General features: G+C 37.4%; 1 protein-coding gene across 1 annotated transcript; it reads right to left on the bottom strand.

Annotated features, from left to right (window-relative positions):
- Positions 1–216: 216 nt before the first annotated feature.
- On the bottom strand, positions 217–13,452 carry LOC139734747 (echinoidin-like). Its single transcript, XM_071645545.1, has 3 exons — positions 13,322–13,452; positions 4,139–4,313; positions 217–868 (listed from the first exon to the last, which is right to left on the bottom strand). Exons 1-3 carry the CDS (start codon positions 13,450–13,452, stop codon positions 599–601), a joined length of 576 nt encoding a protein of 191 aa, XP_071501646.1. The 3' UTR covers positions 217–598.
- Between the last annotated feature and the right edge of the window lie 13,091 nt (positions 13,453–26,543).

Here is a 26,543-nt window from a genome sequence, read left to right as displayed (position 1 = left end):
AACGTTTTAACGTAGGTGGCGTACGTCTTCTTTGACTAAGTGCTTTGATGGGAACTTTAGGGCAGGTGCAGCGTGATAGCAGATTGTAAACTCGAATCACTAAAATAATCACGCACCAACCAGATTTCCCTAAAATGACATGGAATGTAAAATGAAACTATATAATAATTATATAGATAACAAATGTTCTGCAAGTAAGGGGAAAGATTGCAATGAATGCAATGAGATCTGAGTTTTGAAGATCACACATAGTAGAGAACTGACAATATCATCAACTTTCCAAACAAAATGGGATGTGCAAGTACACGTATGACAAAATGTAAGACTGAAAAAGGAATACTAGCGACAATAAAGCAAGGGACAGTGAATTGTATGCTCGCTAGATTTGCTGTCATTGAGAAATGGTGCATTTCGTGGGCACTAGGGGGAGATTCTTGGGGATTCCCCTCCCTAAAAAACAAACGTACAAACAAACAAACAAACAAACAAACAACCTCCCTGGTTATACAGGCAGCTCTTAACGTAAGCCGTTCAGTACAGGAACCTCGTGGCTTGTGTATCAAGTTTATGGGGGTTTCAGAATTCAGTATTAAACGGATTAAAGCCATTCTCCAAGCTTGCAGACATATCCCCCAACAATCCAAGTATCTCTTATGCTTTCATCTACGTCAGAAGGGTCACATTGCAAATCGTCCCACATGTGCTTAAATTCTAGGCTAAAATGGGCGCAGTCCTGCGCACCACTATGGTTGTTCGGTTCGTTTGGGGCCCAGAAGGTGTAATCGACCTCTGAACCGTCACTCCAGGCGAAGGAACCCTCAGCTGTTTTATCATTCAGTCCAATCCAGACTTGTTGATTGCCGGAGACCTGTTCATTTAGAGTAGAAAAAAGAAAGAAAGAAGAAACAGAAAGAAACAAAGAAAAGAATTCAACAGAAATTACATACCTATCAAAAATCGCATATTTCTTTCGTGCGAAGATTTGAAAATTTATCTCTGTGCATGTACAGAATGTGTCCTGCGTTATCAGAATGTATCTCTTTTCTTTGAGAGAAATGAAAGCAAACATTATCATATTGAAAAAGGAAACATACATACGCACACCTTCTCCGAGATTAGACGAGAGACAATACTAAATCCCATACATTTAATACACGACAAATGCGACTTTTAAATTCAACCAAAGTTCGGGTCAAACAATCCGTCATTAAGCGGATGCATTTTAATGTATGTATACGAGCAATTTATTTTTCTCCAATTGGGATTACGGGAGAATTAGAGTCTACTTTTTTATATAATTATGTGTCAATGTGTGAAAGTAACAACCACTGTCTTAGGTTCGAATCCTGCTCGATTATGTACGCCCATGATTTCTTTTATAATGGCTACTACTAAAACACTGATTAATTCAGTGCATATTTGCGTCGACGTACGGCAATTTGCCAATCAGTTGCAATGAAAACATCTCGAAGAAGGAATTTCATGAATTTAAATAATTACGTTCACATCTTATCCGAAAGTTCATTGTGATTGCTATCTCATTTCTGTTTTTAAAGATGAAAAGTTCATTGTGATTGTTATCTCATTTCTATTTTTAAAGGTGAAAAGTTCATTGTGATTGCTATCTCATTTCTGTTTTTAAAGGTGAAAAGTTCACTGTGCTTGCTATCTCATTTCTGTTTATAAAGGTGAAAAGTTCATTGTGATTGCTATCTCATTTCTGTTTTTAAAGGTGAAAGTTCATTGTGATTGCTATCTCATTTCTGTTTATAAAGGTGAAAAGTTAGTTGTGATTGTTATCTTATTTCTGTTTTTAAAGGTGAAAAGTTCATTGTGTTTGCTATCTCATTTTTGTTTTTAAAGATGAAAAGTTCATTGTGATTGCTATCTCATTTCTGTTTTTAAAGGTGAAAAGTTCATTTTGATTGCTATCTTATTTCTCTTTTTAAAGGTGAACAGTTCATTGTGATTGCTATCTTATTTCTGATTTTAAAGGTGAAAAGTTCATTGTGATTGCTATCTCATTCCTGTTTTTAAAGGTGAAAAGTTCATTGTGATTGCTATTTCATTTCTGTTTTTAAAGGTGAAAAGTTCATTGTGATTGCTATCTCATTTCTGTTTATAAAGGTGAAAAGTTCATTGTGATTGCTATCTCATTCCTGTTTTTAAAGGTGAAAAGTTCATTGTGATTGCTATCTCATTTCTGTTTTTAAAGGTGAAAAGTTCATTGTGATTGCTATCTCATTTCTGTTTTTAAAGGTGAAAGTTCATTGTGATTGCTATCTCATTTCTGTTTATAAAGGTGAAAAGTTCGTTGTGATTGTTATCTTATTTCTGTTTTTAAAGGTGAAAAGTTCATTGTGTTTGCTATCTCATTTTTGTTTTTAAAGATGAAAAGTTCATTGTGATTGCTATCTCATTTCTGTTTTTAAAGGTGAAAAGTTCATTTTGATTGCTATCTTATTTCTCTTTTTAAAGGTGAAAAGTTCATTGTGATTGCTATCTTATTTCTGATTTTAAAGGTGAAAAGTTCATTGTGATTGCTATCTCATTCCTGTTTTTAAAGGTGAAAAGTTCATTGTGATTGCTATTTCATTTCTGTTTTTAAAGGTGAAAAGTTCATTGTGATTGCTATCTCATTTCTGTTTATAAAGGTGAAAAGTTCATTGTGATTGCTATCTCATTCCTGTTTTTAAAGGTGAAAAGTTCATTGTGATTGCTATTTCATTTCTGTTTTTAAAGGTGAAAAGTTCATTGTGATTACTATCTCATTTCTGTTTTTAAAGGTGAAAGTTCATTGTGATTGCTATCTCATTTCTGTTTATAAAGGTGAAAAGTTCATTGTGTTTGCTATCTCATTTTTGTTTTTAAAGATGAAAAGTTCATTGTGATTGCTATCTCATTTCTGTTTTTAAAGGTGAAAAGTTCATTTTGATTGCTATCTTATTTCTCTTTTTAAAGGTGAAAAGTTCATTTTGATTGCTATCTTATTTCTCTTTTTAAAGGTGAAAAGTTCATTGTGATTGCTATCTTATTTCTGATTTTCAAGGTGAAAAGTTCATTGTGATTGCTATCTCATTCCTGTTTTTAAAGGTGAAAAGTTCATTGTGATTGCTATTTCATTTCTGTTTTTAAAGGTGAAAAGTTCATTGTGATTGCTATCTCATTTCTGTTTATAAAGGTGAACAGTTCATTGTGATTGCTATCTCATTTGTGTCTTTAAAGGTGAAACTTCCTTCCTCTTCAGGCAGGGGAACTCTCGATTTTCCGGAAGAAGACGTTTCCTGAAAGTCGAGATAGAGCGTGGCATTAGGTAATCGCCGAGAATTCCCGCGATGAGCGAGATTGTACAAAATAAATGTCTGGCGATGTCTTTTCCGTCTCTGACATCGCCTCAGAAAATAAATCATACAAAATAGCCAACATGAAGGTTCATTTTTGTACGCATACGAAAGAAAATTGAATTTCTCGTCTATACTGGAAGCAAGAAAATGCGCATGCTATGTTGGCTTCACGCTTTTTAGAAAAAAGAAGACACATGAGTTTTCAAATAATAGCAGGTTTAGCTTCCTCTGAGCCGCGGCCACTGTCCTTTTTTCCCCCTGCTGAAAAATGCGTGTGTCAGAGAGATAGAGAGAGAGAGAGAGAGTGAGAGAGAGAGGAGGAGAGATTGGTATTGCTTACAGAGAGGGGAGAGAGGGGAAGAGGGGGAGTTAGAGGAGGAGAGGGTGAAAGGGGGAGAGAGGGGGAGAAAGAGTGATCTAGAGAGGGTATATAGCTGGTGATCGTAGACCGCATGTGCACAGTGTACCCTTATAGCATACTGTGATGCGGTGTATACACACAGAATCACTCGTACTTGCAACTGGGACTGGCTTAAGAGCCTTTCTGAAAGCAAACACGGCTGAAAAGAGAACACAAAGCGACGACCACTCACCGCGCTCTTCCACGCATCGTTGAATGCACCGATCTCGAAAAAGTGATCTGGGAAAGTCGAGAGTTTCCCTTACTGGTCTTTGTGTAATTCTGTTTAAAGTTTGCTACCACTTTATTCAAATTTCACCAGAGACGAAAGTAACTTAATAAAAAAAAAAAAACATGGGAGTTTTAGTTTCTTGTTGCAGCTTTAAATACATACCCGTTTGTTTCGTACGGATTCAAAGAGAGTGATGAGGAAATCCATCTCCTCCTGGGAGTGAATGGACACAAGGTGACCTAGCTGACCGGTGGTGGCGCCCTCGTCCCAGCATGGTTTCGTAAATGACTGGCATTGTCTTTCGGCCTCCTCCCACGTCACACTTTCTGAAAAATACCTATTCACATCAGAAGTAATGCACCTAATCATCTCGTGTATAGTGTATTAAGTACACTGTATATTTGAGGGATGGTACAGTACAGATGAGAATTGGGCTTTTAACTTTTTGCAAGATACCAAGAAAACACTTAAGAAATAGTACTCTCTAAAAAAAAAAATCGAGTGAAAATTTTCACTCTTGAAGGAGGGAGTACAAAAAAAGAGTGAATTTAGAATGAAATTGGAGTGAATTTCGAGTGAAAATTCACTCGTTGAAGAGTGACCTCAGGGATCACTCCAAAATCTTCGAGTGATCTCTGAGGTCACTCGATCCAATATGAGTGAAAATGAACACTTTCACTCGAAATTCACTCCAATTTCACTCTAACTTCACTCTCTTTTATATTCACTCCTTCAAGAGTAAATACTTTCACTCGATTTTTTTTAGAGAGTACAGAGCATACCATTTTTAAGAGGAATTCAAAGTTTATTTGACGAAAATCTGGTTTGGAATGACTGAAACATCCAGAAACAAAGTAAAACAAATAAATCATAATAAAACGTGTGTCCCACACTTTGTTAGAATCGCTCTGTTTTGGATATCTCAGCCATTTCAAACCAATTTTCTTCAAATAAACATTGAATTCCTCATGACGTTACATGCTCTTTCATATCTCATAAGAGGTTTCTCATTATCTCACCAAAATATAATGTAAGAAACCTGAAAGTAGGTCTAAACCAAAACTATACGATCCCTTTAACTGACTACCATCTTGCACGAATAAATTGATAGAATTGATATGATTTTTTTTTTTAATTGCGTTCCTTACATTGGTGAAATTAAGGCTTCTGGTCGGGGTGAGGATTTAGCTTTTAACGTTTTGCGAGATATTCAGAAACCTCTCTATGAGATGTCAAAGAGCGTGCAATTCTAAGGGGTATCAAAAGTTTATTTGATGAAAATCGGTTTTGAAATGTCTGAGATATCCAAAAACAAGGTGAAACAAAGAGATCCTGGTAAAGGTGGGGCATGTCGCCTTTTATTATTATCACTTTTGGGCCATATCTCAGCCATTGGAAAACCAATTTTTATCAAATAAATGTTGAATCCTGCATGCAATCACATGCTCTTTCATATTTCATATGAGGTTTCTCATTATCTCACTTAGGAATGCTTAAAACATGAATCCCCACCTCAACCACTACTGTACAGTCCCTTTAACTTCAGTAAATCCGCACTCACTTTATCCGCGCTACCTAAAAATGGGGGGGGGGGGAAATAAAGATTTGAGTTTAGAAGACAAATTAAGAGTCAAACTGCATCGAATAATAGACTTTCAAAAATTTTGTGACCGAAATTATAAGGTTTTGACAAGAAATGTAGGACACGGAAGAAAGAGAAGACATAATTCTAGCCTACAAAGTATCAATTGTACTGTTTACCATAGGAAACAGTGATTTAAAGACATGTCTGAGTCATCAGTGGTAAGTCAGAAGTATCACAAAACATCCTACCTATAAAAATTTCACAATAAGGCCTAAAACATAAGGAGATATCACTATTTTTCTAGATAAACCATAACTCTATACGATAAAGCAACAATTTTGATTGGATTTTGATTTTGATTTTATTTCTGAAATTCTTTTTTTCATACACAAATGAAATACAAAGTCAATTGAACGAACTAATTGGGCACAGTATAATTTGAATCTGACAGTTAAAACAAATATCCAAAAAAAATTTTTGGACATAATGCAAAATAAAAATAAACAAACTATTTTGTGCATATGCAAACATAAGTTACAGTATATCTATTGTTCAAAAACAAATTAAGGAACTCTTGATGTACAGAAATTGACGGGGACAATGGCCTAATTTTATTTTAACCATTATAATTTCATTACAAATATTGTTCGCATCTTGTATTCAATATGACCGTGCATCACAAAACCAACAAGAAGTCTCACCCCTTGATTTGCGTGAGGACTAAAAAGGTGACACTGGTCAACCGAGTCAATCCTGAGCTTTTCATATTTTCTGAAAGAGTTATTCTTTTTCTACATTATGCCTGAGTTTACGATCATCGGTGATGGGGAGGGAAAGTGTGATTGTTTTCAGAAGCTTTTCTACAACCTGTTTTTTTTTTTAGAGTAGTTTGATCAGATATGTCATAGAGGCCCCTTTACATGTCTTGAAAATCCTTTGCGCACTTTTCAATTTCAACTCTAATAACTTTTAAAGGAATACTGCTACCACTTTGAAATTCGGCAATAATAATAAACAGAATTTGTTTAAAGAGCATGGTCAATTTCAGCTTAATCTGATAATCCTTCCATTGCTGTTGCTTTAGTGGTTTACATCCTGTTTTTGTCCCATTCATCGCACAGCTAGCGCGGTTTGGTAGAGATTAAACGCTTGAATAGACCTTACTTCAGAACCTATTTTCTCACTTCACACTTTTCCAGAGTATGTAGGCCTACTTTCTTTAAAATATCTAGATTTATAGGTTCATAGCAAAGTCCATTTTATTTGAGTTATACGTCATTTTAAAGCCTGCTGAGTCTGCTCTTTCAGAATCTTCAAAATCCATGTCTGACAACTTTTTTGTTGGTTTTGTGATGCAGGATCACATAAACTTTATAACATTGATTACAGTGATTAACGTGTTTACACTTGTTGTTTCCATTCCTAACTCACATTTTAGAACTATTTTGAAGCACTGATGCTGGGTTCTTGCTTCATCTACAAAATAATGGTGAATAATGGCTTCAGCAATGACTAGTACATTTTGTAATACAAAATTATTGACAAAAATACGCAACACATAGACTTCAATTCTGATATTTTACGGATTAACAAAAACGATGTAAATGTCACCCTGTATCACGAAACCAATGAAAAGTCGCCAGACGGGGATTTTCAGTGAAGGGCGGATTCTAAAAAATCATTAGAATTTCAGCTTCAGAGTGACTTATAACTCAGTTCAAATGGATTAAATAATTGAGTATATGAATATAAGAACGACCAAGTCCAATTTTTGGCCAAATTCAGTTTGACATGGGAAATTGTAGCTTATGCATGGACTCATCTTGTGTGCAAATGATAAATCCTAATTACCCCCCGGAAGTGCCTGAAATGAATGAGTTAAATCTTATCAACTTACTAACGTAAGAATGAAGGACTTGGGTCATTCTTACATTCATATAATAGCGCCCTCTCTCATCCTTCTCCCCTCTCTATAGTAGAATCTAATGTATATGAATCAAAGAACGACCCAAGTCCATATGAATCAAAGAACGACCCAAGTCCACCACACAAAATGGCCTCTCCACAATTAATGTAAATGTTAATTGTCATAATAATATATGTTCTAATTTGTATATACAATGTTGCCTTCCCATCACAGTTAAATAGAATATTATTGGACAAATAAAAAAGATATGAAGTTTTTTTTTAGTTTACTCGAAATGATCTTCCATGGACTTGGGTCGTTCTTATATTCATATACTCAATTAGAAATATTGGGGGAAAGCACACACTCTGGAATATTGTGCACTCAGAAAAGAGGCTCAGAAGTATAATAGTGGGGTCTAGGGCAATTACCCCCTGGGCAATTACCCCGCACCCTTCCCCTGGCCCTAATCCTAATCCTAATCCTGAACCTAATCCTATCCCTAACACAAACTCCTAACCCTAACCCTAACCCTAACCCTAATCGTTACTCTAAGCTTACCACTAACCAGTATTTAGCCGGGGGGTAATTGCCCTCTCGGGGTAATTGCCCGGATACGATAATAGTGTCTATTCAAGCGCTTCAAATCTTGCTAAAGCTGTGTGTGTAGCAGTGCAATAAATGGGGAAAACGGGATGTAAAACACAACAACAATGAAGAGATTACAGATTAAGATGAAACTACGTAGTTCTATGTTCTATAAATACATTCCGTCTGCGACTTTAGTACCAATCTTAAAAGCAGTAACCCCATCCTTTCAAAAGTTATTCGAGCTAAAAGTGAACAGTGTGTAAAGGATATTTAGAGATAACCCAGGGGGCCTCTATGGAAATATGCCTGCATAATTACACTAATGTAAACAGAAAGGCTGCCAAACTTCTTATTCATTTTATGACCTTAATCTTTGAAATAATGCAAACTGCTCTTTCAGAAAATATGAAATACTCAAGATCATGTAACTCACGTAAAATCGCTTCGTGCGATTTTTGCTGGTTTCGTGATGCATGAACACATTGCATTTGCTGCTTCAATTCAATTCAGATCTATTCCATTTTCGACAATACATAAACATATCAGGTTCTTTCGTAATGTAGAATGAGTTAAGTGAGACAATGTGACATGAAAAAAAAAATATGTGTAAAAATAGCATTAGTTCTTCTATCGTCAGCCTCAAGTCACGAGCTAGTGACCAACTAGTTTGTAACACTTCCATTGTCGTGGTTTAATGAAGCTGCAAGGTGATGGCACTAAATACTACAAACTGTACATGTTTGTTCCACAGTCATGGAACTAATCAAAGCCCTCTCCCCTCCACACACCAAAAGATCATAATTATACAATAAAACCAAGAGCGAAAGCAAAAACCAAAATACCATTCTAAACTTGTATTTGAGGCGGGGTTCGCGTGTCCGACAGGCCATTCAAGGCCATGTCACACCAGCCTTGCGTGCGACTTGCAAAGAACAATTTTGACTACCCGGAGGTCCCCGTAGATGATCCGCACATGACAGTACCTAGCATGTATCTCAAAAGTAGTCGCCCGGAGGTGCGCACGCATATTTTTTTTACCCGCAACTGTGTTTAGACCCTGTCACACCTTTCCGGGCAAGTTACTCGGGCTTGTTACGTATAGGGATTTTCTAGCATACCGGACATTCCTGAGGGCGGAAAAGGATTTGTGCGAGTCAGCGCATGTGTCTTACTTGCTGGACGCGTTATACATGCGAGTATACTGTGTGACCTTTGTACTAGTCGCGTGGGGGATGACAACTCAGTGAAGGAATTCCTCTAATGGAATGGCTGAAATCTCACAGAATTTCATCATCTTGGCTGCATACGGGACTGCGAAGTACCTGCGTGGGAATTGCCTGGGAAGTACTGCCGCTAAGGGTCTCCTACTGGCGTTCTGCGTGGACCACTACGGGCATTCCCGCGACTCACCCGTAAAAAGTTTTGGTCATGCTCAAAACTTGGCTGCGGTTAAATCGGACTTGCGTGAGCACCTCCGAGCAACTACGCGCTAGGTACTGTCAGGTGCGGACCAACTGCGGAGAGCTCCGGGGAGTAAATTTGTTTCCCCGCAAGTCAAGCCGCAGAAGTTCCCCCGTACGGTATGACAAGGCATGAATGGAAATTGCAAACATTCTTGTTCGCCCGCTGAAAATCTTCTACGTGCTGGAAACTACCTCCTCGCCACAAGCCCGCGTAGCTTGCCCGGAATGGTGTGACACGGCCTTAAAGGGTAAAATGCGTGCACATGAAAAAGGTGACAACATGTTTTATATGCTTGCATTCACTGCATTTCAGAATGAATGAAGACTAGCTGTGAGAGTGGAATTTCTAATGAATATGTAATAGAGCATTCCAATCCTGGCCATTGTTCAGGACCGTTGTCAGGGTGCTAACCACACACTTACATAATTGCTATTATACCCCAACTGACACCTGTGCAAAGTAAAAGTTTTGTATGGAGGGTTGAAAATAGAGCAAAATCTAACGGTAACTTTGAAATTATCTTGAATTTAATGAAACTGATTTATGCTTTCATTTGTAAATCACCTTCAACAAAATTGTGAACTACTTAGCCATTGCTCATATCAATCACAGTGCCATCTGATATATATATTTTTTTTTTTACACACCAGCATGTGTGAGGAAACAGAGTTTAATGTGATACATGCTACGGTCGAATTTCCTGTTTTGAAAGTGTTGAAACATCTCAGGTCCTTTTTTTTTTTCTCCTGTTTACGAGGGTGTTGTGGCTGGAACGAAGAAAAAAGGAAACCAGATACATATCAACATCCTTCCTTGAATTGAAAACAGCTCAAATGTCGAGGTTAACACCATAACCTCACTGATTTTTTTTTTAATTTTTTTAAGATGAAATCATATGTGATTGTAACAAGCAAACTAACGCTTTATCGCTATAGCAGGTATCGACCATATGGGGAAATGACCTTAGAAATAATTCTCCGAAAAGGGGGAAAAAGTGAAGATCTTTACAACATGTATAAATTAGGGTACATGTTCTTTTGAAAAGATCAGGCAGTGTACTCTGAAAAGGTTGTAAATTTTACAGCACGTAACAACGTAAAAAGGTACCACAAATCTGAAAATGAATGATAAAAAGCATGTGTTGTTGACACTTTGCCGGCGGAAGAAGGTCTCGTGGACTTGATTACCCTTCACAAATTGAGAGTGGTATGGCAGAACGTGGATGGGTATCTAAGCTGAATGATCCGCTTTTTTAAAACACGCAACACTCAGCCAACTTTGACGGTGTAAATAAGTGGTATATAAAAGTTTGTGTGAGAAGATGGGCGATACTCAAGTGGAAAACAAATAATACAACACTTACTGGAAGGCATTGGCACCTAGGTAGAAACAGACCGGGCGGCAAAGAATTAAAAAATGGTGATAATGAGGGTAGAAAAGACTTAGATAAGAACGACATTATTTTACTCTGAATAGGTCAGAATATTTTAATCTTTTTTATCTATCTGTCGTCATAAGTCATATATGATTTCGTTGTCTCTCTTCTTCTACTTCTATGCCTTCATATTTCTCTTTGTTAAACTTCTTTCTCGCACAACTCCAAACAACACAGATCTTGATGTTCATAAATATTCATATCGAAAAAAAAAATCAGGTAAGCAGTTAGCCAATCAAAATTCATAATTGACAGCACTCCTACAGCAGGCAACAAATCCATCATTAATCATGAATTGGGAGCAACCCAACCATATATATATATATTGCTAAAAGGAAGTTGACCAAGGACGTTGCATAGGCTGTGAGAGTCAGGATTCAGTTCTACCACTGGCAGTCTTTCGGAAGTTTATGGTTCAACCAGTCATTGCTTTTGCACAATTTATTAATGGACGGTGAGTACAGTACCTAGCATGTATCTCAAAAGTAGTCGCCCTGAGGTGCGCACGCATATTTTTTTTTACCCGCAACCGTGTTTAGGCCCTGTCACACCTTTCCGGGCAAGCTACTCGGGCTTGTTACGTGTAGGGATTTTCTAGCATACCGGACATTCCTGAGGGCGGAAAAGGATTTGTGCGAGTCAGCGCATGTGTCTTACTTGCTGGACGCGTTATACTTGCGAGTATACTGTGTGACCTTTGTACCAGTCGCGTGGGGACTGATAACTCAGTGAAGGAATTCCTTTAATGGAATGGCTGAAATCTCACAGAATTTCATTATCTTGGCTGCATACGGGATTGCGAAGTACCTGCGTGGGAATTGCCTGGGAAGTACTGCCGCTAAAGGGGGTTTCACACCAAGCTTTGCGTAGAGTTGCGTAGAGTTGCGTAGCGACTACGCCGAAATCGGCTGCGTACTCATGAAAAATAATTGTGATGATCCGCGCAGGATTTTCGTAGTCTCAGCGTAGGGTTACGTATGGTTGCGTATGAAGCGCGTATCAACGTAGCGTATTCGGCGTGTAGCGGGCGTAGAGTTGCGTACATAAACGTAGGTCGGGCATACAGGCCGCGTAGACTTGCTTACAGTTGCGGGAAGTTGCGAACTGCGGGCGTATGCACAAATTAATGTAACTGCAAAGCTACTTCAGCATAGCCTTCTTCCTCTTATTCCACTAATTGCCTGCTGTTCAAACATGATGTGGTGGGGAGGTTAAATCCATTGCTGGTACCTTCAGTTCTCCAGCATTTAGCTGTCCTAGAAACCGCATTACCATAAATACGAACGTTTTGCAAAAATGAGAAAAGAGAAGAAAATAAGATGTTGCAAGAATCCGAATTAACAAGTGTGAGGGCCAAATCTCGGATCCAGCGGCGACCAAGGGGCAATACGAACAACTGATGAAAAACACTGCATGCCGACAATGTTTCTTCATTTATTCAATTTCATGTGAATGAAGCCACAGGCGTTCAATAAACTCCTGACACGACATGCACCGAGAATTACACAATAACATACAAATTTCAGGAAATCTTTAGAACCTAGCTTCAAACTTGCAATAATCTTCACTTGATCGAGATGACCAGCAGCATTATCATGAATTAACTTCAGGTACGTACAACATCCACCTGCCAGACATGGAACAACTGTACATAGCGTGGCAACACAAGCAGAGCAGAAAATGAACAAAGGAACTACCTCATGGTTGCCCGGAATGGTGTGACACGGCCTTAGCAGGATTTTTTTTTTTTTTTTTTTTTTTTTGGGGGGGGGGGGGGGAGGGGTCGAAAACCTTATTCAATATTGACGCACACGCAAGCTTATTGGAGCGCAGGGACCTAGCGCGGGGAGAGTGTGGTTGGGAGCTTTTGCGTTCATAGAATCGACATTCAACAATAATCATGGTCCACACTTTTTTGGGAGGGCCGGGGGGTATGAGAAGAAAATAGATAAAGATTAGGAGAAATGCGAATGGCTAAACCATGCTATCTGTCAATTTTGATTCCCCATGTCAGATTACAGGAGGTGGGTAACTCTCACCTTCAGAACAGTTACCAACTCAAAACAAACATTTACAAAAGGCAGTGAATGGGGGACATGGAAGAAAATTCGGAATAAAAAAAAACAACCCGGAAATAATACACGTTCACTGAAATAAAATCGAACAAACGCAGCAAGAGACAACTGATTTATACAGAATTTTCAATTGAGTAGAATGTGCTGCTTATCCGTTCTGTTAACCATTAAAGTTAAAGACTTTTTCCTCTTTTGAAATCTAAACTGTATAGGACTAAAAAAAAAGTATTCGAAATGTCAGGTAGAGATCAAACTTTCGCGAACTATGACTTCCCGTGATAATCGTTACCTGTAGCACATTCCTTGGAAGCTAGTCCACAGCGGAGGGCAGCCGCACGTCCCCGCACTGGAGCTCGGGAGGTTCGGCAAAATCAAACCGACGGCGAAGATAAAACAAAACAGAGACACTTGTCGAGGCATGACTGCAACCATATGAACTTGGAAATCGGTGAAATTCTCGAACAGTAATTGCCTCTTTATCAACAATGCTTTGCTTCTTCTCTTTTTCGACTGGTAAAATGTGCCGAGTACACACAGAGAAATTAGGGTTCTATTAGGGTTCTTATTTTCACCCTACGAGCAAATCTAACTAAGTGGCACCTTATAGGGTTCGGGATGGATGTAGGGGTGCAAATCCGAACCCTAAAGGGAGCTAAGTCTGAAGGGTTCGAATTTGGAACCATTCCATAGTCTTTCCCAAAAGCTGACATGTGGGTGTTGAATGGTGTTTGCTTAAAATGCCACACTATTTTTGGATATTATCGTATATTTTTATTTGAACATATAACTACACGTTGTTAAAGAGTAACAGTGTCATCAGTAATACTGTACTAAAAAAATTACTACTTGAATTAAACATTTGTTTTTTCTTCTCGCACCGGAATCAAGAATATCATTTCAATGACGTTATCATAGAGAGAAAGCAAACGAGTACAAGTACACGTATTATGCGTGCACGCGTGAACCGTTGAGCACTTGGTCAATGGCAAAGCTAAAATCGCATGCGCACGCCCGCCACGCCGTAGGTCGCGCGGTATACGTACGTGCATATTGACGTTCCTCGTTTGGAATGGACAGACGACCGTGAGGTTGGGATGATGAATTAATCTTTTTGATGAGCCAAACGTTGTGAGTAGATAATTGTACTGTAATTCCGTTGAAAATATTTCACAGTAATCGATGATGATATGTGTGAATTATGCTCATAGAATGCTGAGTGGTGAAAACTGATGCGAAAGAGTTGTATCGAGGTACATGTGCACTAACATGTCAGAAGTGCGATCATACATATAGTAAAGCATCGCGAATAAGTCAATGAAAGTGCACGGTAATACGGAAAGCCTCAACCAAGGTACTAACTACGACCAACAGCCCCATACGCATAGCGTAATTACGCTATGCGTATGGGGCTGCTGGACGCAGTTACCAAGGTACGTACGTAAATAGGTGACCGGATATAGTCGCATCATTTTCGTTAATGGGAATTATTACGTTTGAGCCGAGTTGAGGCTCAGTTGGATATTGGTTTCTGAAGTTGACAGAAAGAACGATGTAGGCATGTATGATGTGCCTAATGAAGAAAAATAGTGTTCCTAATTCATTTAGGAGAATTTAAGACATGCATGAAGATTGAAGTCAGAAAATTTAGGTTGGCCTTGACTCCTTGTTGTCTATCAATGAAAATAGAATGTGTGTGTTATAGATTAGCAATGCCATAGTCACAGAGCATAAGCAATGATACACGATATGTGAATTTAGATAATATCCACTGGAGAAGTTGCATGTGCTAGACATGACATAAAATAAGTCATACAAACAAGGTATGTAAACGGTAAATCACTTTAGAAGTATAACTACTTGATCCCATACTTTAGCAGGTAGATATTCCAATATTGATTGTATGTTGAACTTTGTTTTATTCAATTACAGGTTGAACCTTGCTGATCCATGCTGATGCATGGTGTTAGCTTGGTCTCATACTGGGCCAAAGGGACCTGTGTTTGATTGATTATTTATCATCGAGTTCGCTATGCATCAAGTTCAATAATGGTCTTCAGAATGAGTGATGCAGGTCAACCTCGAGAGACTGGTGAGCCATATAGGATGCCAGAGCTGGAGATGGAAGATGTTCAGGATGTCAATCCTGGTTCCTCGTTAAGTCAGTGTGGAAGCCATGCCAGTTCTTCTGAGAGTGATGGCCAGAAGGGCATACTATTTGGCAGCTGAAGCAGCTGCTATAGAAACGCATCAAAAACTAGAGCTCGAGGAGTTTCGACTTATGCAGCGTAAGATGAGATTAGCTATGAAGACCAAGCTGCATGTTGCTGAAGCAGAGGAGCAGATATACCTTGACTACGAGAACAAGAAGTTGGGAGTCGGCTTTCCTGTGAAAGCAGAGGATGAAACCTTGCTGTAGGTACCCAACTGAATGCGCCAACCAACCAGTACACACGAGTACACCGATTTTCCTGACTAGAGAAGTAGCAAAAAAGTTATTTTCAAATTTTCTTTGACTTTTAGCAGATATAGTCCAAAAGCCAATAAGATCATCAGCATCATGTAGTATCCCTGAACCAGGTTTGATGAAAGCTCATCAATTTTTTCCGTAGATACATCCGTACAGACCGGGAGACAGACAGGCAACCTGAAAACATATGCCTCCGGCACCATTCAGGGCGGAGGCATAATAATGAGACTCCTATATGTCATGTATGTTTAAACCATATACAATTTGAGACGGTGACATTGAATCCCCCCCCCCCCATTAGAATTGCTAAACACCACGGCTCTAGAAACATCTTTCCATTTTAATCCAGAAAGTAATCACCTCCCTGTTTTTAGCCGAGGGTGAGCATGAAGCCACTCCATGAAATGAAGATTAGCATTTTTTTTGGAAAATATATGTGAAAATGTCTAATTTCATAGATAGCGATAACTATTTATTCTGTCTTCTAAACTGTTGTCAGGTTATTCCCTTTCTTAGAATGCACTGGCCTTGAATATTTACAAGAAATATAATTTATAACAGAAAAATACAAGAGAACGAACTTGCAAATTACAAATTTAAACACAACCTAAAGAGAACTTGACTTCTATTCACTTTTATCTTTTTTTTTTTGGGGGGGGGGGAGGGAGGATTATGGATGAAAATATGAATCTGCTAATGGATATGAAATACTCAAAGTATGCTTTCCATTCATACTAGATGGGGTTAGTTTGTATTGTTCATATTTTAGATATTTCTTCACCATCGATAGCCTCAGCGCTTCAACAACACATGCACACTTTGAATTGATTGTTTAAGTAGGGAACAAAAAAAAGTAAGTCGACTGCTGTTTTTTGTAGTAGACAGCCACACAATGTATGTCAATTTTGGGCAATCTCTGGCAATGCAATGCCATAAGTGGAGTAGCTTTGTGACACTTGACAAAAGCATGATTTTCTCACAAACCCTTTATGTATATAAGGATTGAAAAATAGAGTTTGTTCCAAAACCTGAGAAAACTCAACATATCATATCTACTTTTTTTTTGCATATATAAGAACACTGGACTTCACTCTTTAAGAAGGCAGAAACTATTATCATTGCCCTTACATACGTCAGTGACTTGTCGAGGAAATGTGCATGTTTTTCCTAAAAGAAAAAAAAGTGTGAAATTCTCTTTAGGTTTTCCTTGAATTGTTCTATGCATGTGACATCATAAACTCTTCTCACTGTGCTGCTACTGCACAAATGATTTAAAGATTATTAACTTTTGAACTGAATGTCCGCTTTTCAATTTTTTTTACTGATGTGTTCTAGTAGTATAAGCCAGTTCGGGGTACCAGTTTGAGCATGTGCAGAAAAAGGTTATTTGTACCGAGAGACAGGTTGGTTTTTTAATTTCACTGAGATAAGCATCTGTAATGCTAGGATTATTCATGAAATCCTTATAAATGGTGCCTGCCAGTACATCAACTTGACAGAGAGCCTGGTATTTGGCAATGTTACTTGACAGAGAGCCTGGTATTTGGCAATGTTAACACACACACACAAAAAAGTTTGTTAGCATATTCAAAACAGTACTTAATAAAATAGATGATTCCCTATAGAAGTGTTGATTGACGAACCATACTGGTCACTTCATCTACACTGGTTAGGTTCATTCTTTGTTTGAATATGAGTTCCATAAATGGCTATGGTGGGCAAGCTGCTGCATTATGTCACTTTGAATTGAGTAAAGTGCCTAACCAACTGAGAAAAATGAAAGCTCATTTGTACCTATGTGCACATGAGCTATCTCAGGACTGGCTTATTGCTGCGCATTTCCACATGTAGGTCTATATGAAGGTGGACTTGCCCTCTAACTCTGATTATAATTTTAAGCTTTCTTTAAGTAGGTTGTATAAAGTGCTGATATATTTGTGTAAGGTTTGGTGAAAATTAAGTGTTAAAATGATTGGAAGAGTTGTGAGACTGTAACATCAACACTTGAGGTATTTCTCATGCATGATCATAAATCTCTGTAAAATATTGATGGTAATAGTAATAATGATAATGATGATGATAATAATAATAGTAATAATAATGATGATAACAGTAATAATAATATATTTTGCTCCTGATCATAATGCTTGTGATGGTGCTTATACCAATACCTGCTTTATAAATGTGAAAAATCGACTGCTCTTTACACTATTTTGAATGTTGGGGCTAAACTGCATACATTGTGTAATTATATTTTTGGTCTACTGAGTAGAATGTGCTTCTTGTTGCCATCGCTTTAAAAAAACAAAACAATGTATCAAAAAAAAATTGTTTTTAAACTTGTCTCACAAGACATATTCCTTCCTCTTTATGTCCAGTTTGTCATACCACTGATTGGTTAACCTTATTTTCCCTTTTTGAGGTAACATTTTCTGTGGAATTGTTAATGTTAATTTGATGCAATGAAAAGTGTTTTCAGATGTGCTATTCTGCCCGAGATTTATAACTGGGACATATCTTTAGCTGTGTACATAAAAAAGTAACCAAATTTAGATGTGCATTCTTCATTTTTTAATTCTTTTTTTTTCACCTTTCTTATCATTGGTGTAATTGTATATGAAAAACAAAATGTGAAGTATACTAATTGTATAATGGGGCACATTCGCAAACTCTCAAGCTTGGAATTGGATGGAATATGTCAGTACGAGTAGTGAGTTTCAAATATATATGACAGAACTTTGCCATACCCTTCATTGTTTTGGCAATAACTTGTTTACGAGAAATCAGAGTTGACATATCGCTGTTAATGTCTAAGAGCGTCATAAAGGTGCTTTTGATTACCGTAAGATGTACCGGTAAATTCAGGGTACATATCTATGATCCATTCTAGAAGTAGAAGGACAATGTGAAAGATATTTGTCACATAGTTTACTATTACTCTGCACAAGCTTCAGGGATTTTTTAAATAAAACGAATTTGTGCTTTTTTGCAGTGTGGTAACTTCCTTTAAAAGAAGAAAAAGTAATCATTTGATGGAAAGAACGAATATTTTTGTCTTATTCAATGTACTGACCAAATTTCATACATTTTTTATCTACATTGCCCTTGTTATGACAAAATAAGCATCTCGTATTAGAATTTGTAGAAATACAATGTATATTTGATGTTCACTTCAAAGTAAACCATGAAAAAGAAAATCGCTGTTAACTTGTCCCTCTTCCATGAGACATATATTAAAATGTTAATAAGTTATATGTAAGTATGCACTGTGTTCATCATGTCTATGTTCTATTTGTTGTTGAATTGAAGTCTCTGACTTCAGTTTTCGAAAGATTGTGGATTTAATTGACTGAGAAACTGTGTGTAAATCTAAACATGCTATTTTACTTCATGTCTGGAGTGTTACCTTAGGTAATTGTTTGTGAAGTCAGTGAAGGCATCCAGTATATAATTATTTTGGTTTAAAAAAAAAAAGGTTATAATTTTCACATATGGGGTGCAGAAAGGTAACCCTATATAGAGACGTGTGCAAATTGTATTGCATCCTATATTGCGGTGACTTTATCACCCCATAGGGTGCAAAATTACAACAATAACAATATGAACCATAATGGGTGCAGGTATGAGGTGCAGAAGGGGAACCCTGTATAGAGGTCCATATTTGCACCTTATAGGGTGTTGAATATAGGGTGCTAAATTAGAACCCCCAAAAATAGAACCCTAAATGGAGCCGCTGGTGTTACAACGATATGAACCAGAAAGGGTGCAAATTTGCACCTGATTTTTTGTTCACCCTATGGGGAGCAGAAAGGGAACCCAATGGAGGGGTGCACATATGCACCATATATGGTGTTAAATATAGGGTGCTAAATAAGCACCCCCCAAAATAGAACCCTAAATGGAGCCGCTGGTGTTACAACGATATGAACCCTATTGGGTGCAGAAAGGGAACCCAATGGAGGGGTGCAAATATGCACCATATATGGTGTTAAATATAGGGTGCTAAATAAGCACCCCAAAAAATAGAACCCTAAATGGAGCCGCTGGTGTTACAACGATATGCACCCTCTAGGGTGCAAATTAGAACCGTAATTTCTCTGTGTGTATACTGGTATGTCATGAGAAGCGCGATGCTGGTTTAAATGCCTATAATATACCGATGAACCGAGCCATGCCTCATCTTCCTAGATTGTGCCAAAGCAATAAGTGGTTGAACAAGAACTACCACAAAAAAAAAAATGCTGGTGGTAAGGATACATCCTGGTTCCAACGGCCTTTGAAACGTCATTGGTTAACTTCCTTTTTAGGATGCTCCTAATATGGAAAGTAACTGATTGGTTGCCTGTCGGGGTGCTTTCGATGTGAGCTTTCATTGGTTGACAGCTTATATATGGTTATTTGCGATAAAACAGATGGACATTATTCTCTTCAAAATCTTTGTTGTTTGTATTTGAAAATGTTGAATAAGGAGAAATGAGAAGAAACACATGTAGAATAAGAAAGAAAGCGCAATCAAGTTGGACTCAGGACGAAAGACAAACAAAAGCATAAAAGTAGTATAACGGCGCAAACATTGTTAAAGATTACTCATTTATTTTGATTTTGGAAAGGGAATGAATGTGCGTCTATATCCTGTCTGTTCCAGCACATTCTATTAAAAAGGCTTTTTTTATTTTTCTCTCTCTCTCCCTTGTGACTCCCTCCCCCTCCCCCATGATTAAATTTAAGATTGATTCTACTTCATAAGATGGTCATTACATTGTTTCAACGACCATGAACGCAGTGCTACCCAACATTCTTCCGAAAAGCTATTGAGATGAAGGCGTCATGACAGATTATTGGCTTGGGGTTTCGTTGTCGGGCACGCCGATGAACAGACTTAAACAGTTAGGTATTCATTTTTTGAGTGATTTCTTTCGAACCCCTTTTCAGCTTTCTAGTACCCAAACCACTTTTCTTTGAAAGAGTTCAACCAGCTTTCACCAAATGCATAATTGCACAAGCAATGCTTTAATACATGGCATACGATCGTAGACGGCTGATATTGCGCAAGGACACCTTTTTTTTATGTGTCGTCTTGAAGACAGCATTCGGGGGCTAATTTCGACCCAGTAAGTGAGCCGCTCCGCGTGGAAATGACTGTTTGGCAAAGGCGTCATATTCAAACTTCCCCATACATTTTTAACCATCAATATTCCCCTTTGAAGACCATGTTCTTCCATTCCTATCATGCCTATAAGTTTTCTTACCTTTTCAAATGCATGTAGTTTCTGCCCATTAGGTCTTAACTGCCTCAATTTTCACCAGTTTTTGTTTGTTTGTTTGTTTTGTTTTGTTTTTGGTCGCTTGGTCGGATTGGGCAGCGTGTGGGTGCCGATGCGTGCCAGCCATTCTCGTCTAATGTGTTCTCCTTTGATATTGCACACACCTGTCCAACTTATTTACACAGTCAAAACTGACATAGTGTTTAATGGGTTAGAATAAAATGGTCATCATGCCGATTCATACTCTGTCATGTCACTTTAAAGCTGTAAACGTTCAATCTTTTTATACAGACAATGTCTATCAACATGGCCACATTTTGTTTGTATCACCTTGTTTTTATCCTTTTCAAATCATCTTCTTATATTAAACATGCTAAAAGATTTACGACTTTGTCATCGAGTACAAATTGTTACTCTAATATTGTAATCAACCTCTTACCCGTTTTCGGTGAATTTGTACCGTCATTTCCAACTTTATTTAGACGATACCTAGGAGCTGCTCCAAGAAATATTTTTATTATTCACAGGATTTCACCCGAAAAAGTCTAGTTTCAGTGAGTTTGTTATGTTAACCTCGACGTTCAAGCGGTTTTCAATCCAAGGAAGGATGTTGATACGGATCTCGTTTCTTTTTACTTTTCTTCGTTCCAGGTAATATACTCTACTCAACAGGAAAAAATAAGAGGACCTACGAATTTCTCAGCACTTCCCAAAAAGGAAATTTGATATGTAAAAAGTATCACATGAAGCTCTGAACTATCAGACATACACTCGGCAAAAAAAGAAAGTAAATGCTTTTTCAAGTTTATATTTCTCATGGAATATTTGGCTGAAAGCTAATGTATTATATACCATATTAAAGGTAATTTAATTGGCTATTAACTTGGTAGGTCAACAAAAAGGGAAACATTACGCATGAGTGAACAACTTTGTTTTTTTCTTCCAAGGCACAAAAATAAAAAAGGCAAAACTGAACAAGTTGTCATTCAAGCGTTTGTGCTCTCCCATAAAACAACAATAACAAACAACAAATTTCACACAAAATGAAACATGAATTAAGTTGCAAAAATAAACCTTTGATCTCTATGATAATTATCTGTAAAGCCCAATTAATGATCAAAGAAGGTTAAAAATAATGGTGGAAAATGAAGAATCTTATGTCAAATCCAAATTCAAATGAAATAAGAGAAGATGTAATAATTAACAAAAATGGTAGAAATTCGAGCTATTTTCAAATTAGGAAATTGTAAATAGTGTTCGGTTCTTGAATTTGTCCCAGGAATTCTTAAACCACTAGATTAAAAGAATTAGATAAAGAAATTCTTGTCATTTAATCACCTGTATGCTTATTATTCCCATGTCATTTGAAGTTTGAGTTGACAGAAAATTCTTATTTTCCTCCTTTAGCAATGTTTAGTTTCCCACTTTGCTTTTCTTAGAGGTTATAAAGATATTCAATTCAATTCAATTCAATTCATTTATTTCCATACTTCTCATTTATGGATATTATAACAGAAAACAAACAAGTTCTTTCACCTTTTAAACAATGTGCAAAACACAAACAATAAACATGGTGATAACACAGTAATTATTATGTAATGATAACTGGTCAAAATCGAAATCGAGATGGGGTTGATCAAAGAAAAGTATGACGGGACCTACATGAAAGCAAGCTTGTTTGGCTGTAAGCCCCGAGTAATCAGTGTTTGTGAAAAAGAAACGGAGAACGGATAGAAGATAAGACCAGATGATGTAATGGTGCCAAATAAGAAAAAAAAAAAAAACTAAAATGTGAACCATTACTGTGACAGAGCTATCATTGGTTTCAGGAGTACAACATGATTTGCATAATCATAAAGCCCACTTTGGTATATACACTATAAACTGTTGTTGCATTAAAACTATCGCCAGGATATGATCAGTAAGACACAAAAAGTAACATGTGCAGCTATTGAGCCATTTGGTGCCTGCCGTCAAGCTCTGTATAGAAAGTTAGAGAGAGGAAGAGGGAAAGATCAAGAGAGGGAAACGAAGTAGAATGTGGAATTGCTAATGATGAATTCGGAGAGCCTGACAGCAAGAACCAAAATGGAATCTGCAGCGTGTTGACAAGAATGTTTGATCGGACAATAACATACCACAATATTTCATAAGACATTGCAATTATTCAGTTTCTGCAAGATATGCACTCAATAAAGACTCTTTGAATTTGCGTTTAAAGGAATATAAAGACGAGCAGCTTGTTATTTGGGGGGAGAGGTCATTCCAGTATCTAGGACCCGTATACATTATCGTTTTTTTAGCGAAAATTGTTCGAGTACGTGGAAGGTGAAATGCGTCACTTTGGCGGGTAGGATAATTATGAATCAAATAGTTTTTCCTGAACATGCGAGTAAAAAATCCGCTAACTCCTTGGCAGAAAATGTATACATAAATATGCCGACGTTGTAACTAAGTTAATCTGATGTTTTCAGTATCTTATCTTTGAAAAATAAATCATTCGTGTGGGACAGATATCCAACATGGTTGATATTTCTGATGGCGCGTTTTGAACACGGAACAGTATATCAAGAAGATTTCTAGGTGCGTTCCCCCAAACAAGAATACCATAATTAAGGTACGGAGTAATCAAAGTAGAATAAAGATTAAGCAGGATTTGACTTGGAAAAACACTCTTCAGTTTATTAAGAACACCCGTATTTTTGGAAAGAATATTACTTAAATAACTGACGTGGGATTTCCAAGACAAATCACTGTCAATAAAAAGCCCTAGAAATTTTATAAAACTAACTTGATTTAATTGAGTTTCATTAAACTGAATGTTACAAGGAAAGATTTTAAGACTGTTGATAAAAAGCATACAATGAGTTTTATCGATATTAAGTGACAATTTGTTGGCGTATATCCAAGATTGCACAGATTGAAGATCTTTATTCATTGTGTTAACAAGAGTTTAAGGATCTCTGTGTGTAAAAAACAGATTGGAGTCGTCAGCAAAACATATAAAGGAAAGAATTGGCGAGGAACTAGGAAGATCGTACAAAATGAACAATAGTGGGCCTAGTACGGAGCCCTGTGGAACACCACATGAAATTAACTTTAACTGAGAATCACGACCATTTATACTCACAAATTGTTTTCTGTTTGATAAATAATCTCAAAACTAGTCCAAAGCCTTCTCACGTATACCATAATGTCGTAGCTTGTAAATCAAAATATCATGGTCAATTGTGTCGAAGGCCTTTGAAAAATCAAGAAAAACTCCAATAGTGTGGGAGACATCATCTATAGCATGAGCAACTTTATGGATAAAAGTGAGTAAGGCATGGTTCGTACGGCTGTGGTTTTTCCTTAAACCAAACTGGGAGCTCCAAAAAACTTCACACTTTTCGAGAAATTTGTGTGTGCGCGTATATACCAACCTTTCAAGAAGTTTTGAAAATGAAGTTAACAAAGAAATTGGGGCGATAATATGTCACAGATGATGTCTTTTTGTCCTTTTTTAAAAAATTGGTACTACTTTAGCTATTTTCATTTTTTGTGGAACTATGCCAGTAGATAACGATAAATTAAAAATGTGTGTTAATGGTGTAACTACTTCATTAATGATGTTTTTAAGGAGGAAATTAGTGATTCCGTCACATCCAGAGCTTTTCTTAGTGTTCAAATTTTGCACGATATCTTTGATTTCTTTTGCAATGACTGGTTTGAAAAAAAAAAGAGACTGCTAATTCTGGTCTTAAAAAAAATAGATAAAAATCAGTGTTTGAGTGTGGAATACTGCTGGCAAGATTAGGTCCTATGCTTACAAAGTATTCATTGAACACTTCTGCCACATCAGCTTGTTCTTCGATATACTTTAATTATTACACTGGTCAACAACAAATTTGTTGTCTGCGTTTTTTCAGCTGATTTAGGGTAAACCTGATGCGCTGAATCCAAAAATCACATTGGTTTTGCTCAATCAGGTCAAGTTTTTGAGCTACGGCCACATGTCGTTTTTTACGTTTTTGTTCACATTAACGCATGTGTGGAGCATTTTAGAAGAAGTCGGTGGGGGTAAAATGCCATTTTGATTAATTGTTTTGACTGGAACTGTTTATTTTAATGATAAAAAGTATTCGGGTCCGATAGTTCTGGGTGATTATGTCGAAAAGGGATCAGTTTGTAGTGTCATAAAAACCTTGAAATCTTCCATCGCTCACTCAACTACACTGAAGGAGAAGTATGAAGCGGTGAAGTATGTGCTGGAGAAAATTGGTTATGATTAGCATAAGTGGTTTATTTGTGTTGACCTGAAGATGGTGAACTTTTTGTTGGGACGACAGAGTGGCTTCACCAAGTACCCATGTTTTCTGTGCATGTGGGTTAGTAGGGACCGTGCTCAGCATTACACGAAGAAGGACTGGCCTGTACGAGAGGAATTGGTGCCTTGCAAAGAAAGGAATGTCATCAACAACCCTCTGGTGGACCGAGACAGAATACTCTTCCCACCGCTGCACATCAAGCTCGGCTTAATCAAGCAGTTCACCAAGGCTCTGGACAAGGATGGTGACTGCTTCACTTACTTGTGCCAGGCTTTTCCAGGATTGTCCATGGAGAAAAATAAAGCTGGCATCTTTGATGGTCCTCAGATCCGTCAGCTCATCAGAGATCCAGAGTTCGAAAACTCAATGAATGAAGTGGAACTGGAACCTTGGAAAGCATTTGTTCTGGTAGTGAAGAACTTTCTTGGCAACATTAAAGCCAGAAACTACGCAGAACTTGTCAACAACATGCTGACTGCTTTCAGAAACCTTGGTTGCAACATGAGCATCAAGATGCACTACCTACTTTCACATATGGACCGGTTTCCTGAGAACCTGGGTTCAATGAGTAACGAGCAGGGAGAGAGATTCCATCAGGACATGAAAGAGATGGAGACCAGGTATCAGGGTCGCTGGGACGCAGTCATGATGGCTGACTAATGTTAGACTCTGAAGAGAGACCTCCCTGATGCTGAGCATTCCAGGAGTTCGAAGAAACGGAAGTTCAAGCCCTGAAGTTTGAACAATGGTGAAGCAACATGCAATTTACGCGTATACTTACCTTTATCAATGCCTACCATTCAGTTTACAGTATTTGATGTTTCTAAGATCAGGTAATCAATATATGTTGTTGGAAAAACATTTTTTCTCTTAAAAATATATTTAGGGTGATATGTGACAAAAATCAGCTGATAATACCACACAAATGTAATCGATTTTGTCACAAGATCTATTTTTTTTTTCAAATCAATTTAACCTGTTGGCCATGCACTTGAACCGAGTGGTCCCTGTACACAGTCTATGTGAATTACAGAATTGAGTATTCAAACGGTTAACGCAAAAACTTGACCTGATGGAGAGAAACGGATGCCATTTCCTGATTCAGCACTACAAAAATACCCTGAATCAGTTGTAGAAATCAAGACAACATTCAAAAAGTTAAAAATTGTTGCCCAGTGTTATTTTTAATAATATGCCTAGGGGGTTCAATGTTATTTTTACTGTTCAGCGCTTCATTTATCACCTTTCACCTACTATTGATGTCATTTTTATACTTGATAAATTGCTTTGAAAAATGTATTTTTGAATTAAGTTGCAAAAATAAACCTTCGATCTCTATGATAATTATCTTTAAAGCCCAAATGATCAAAGAAGGCTAAAAATAATGGAGGAAAATAAAGAATCTTATGTCAAATCCAAATTAAAATGAAATAAGAAAAGATGTAATAATTAACAAAAATGGTAGAAATTCGA

This window comes from Diadema antillarum, unplaced genomic scaffold, assembly GCF_040938485.1.
Source record: "Diadema antillarum isolate AM-2024a unplaced genomic scaffold, OU_Dant_1.0 seq00000546_RagTag, whole genome shotgun sequence".
Classification (NCBI taxonomy): domain Eukaryota; kingdom Metazoa; phylum Echinodermata; class Echinoidea; order Diadematoida; family Diadematidae; genus Diadema; species Diadema antillarum.
The sequence above is the reverse complement of the archived record's forward strand: the minus strand, read 5'-3'. Positions and strand labels throughout refer to the sequence as shown.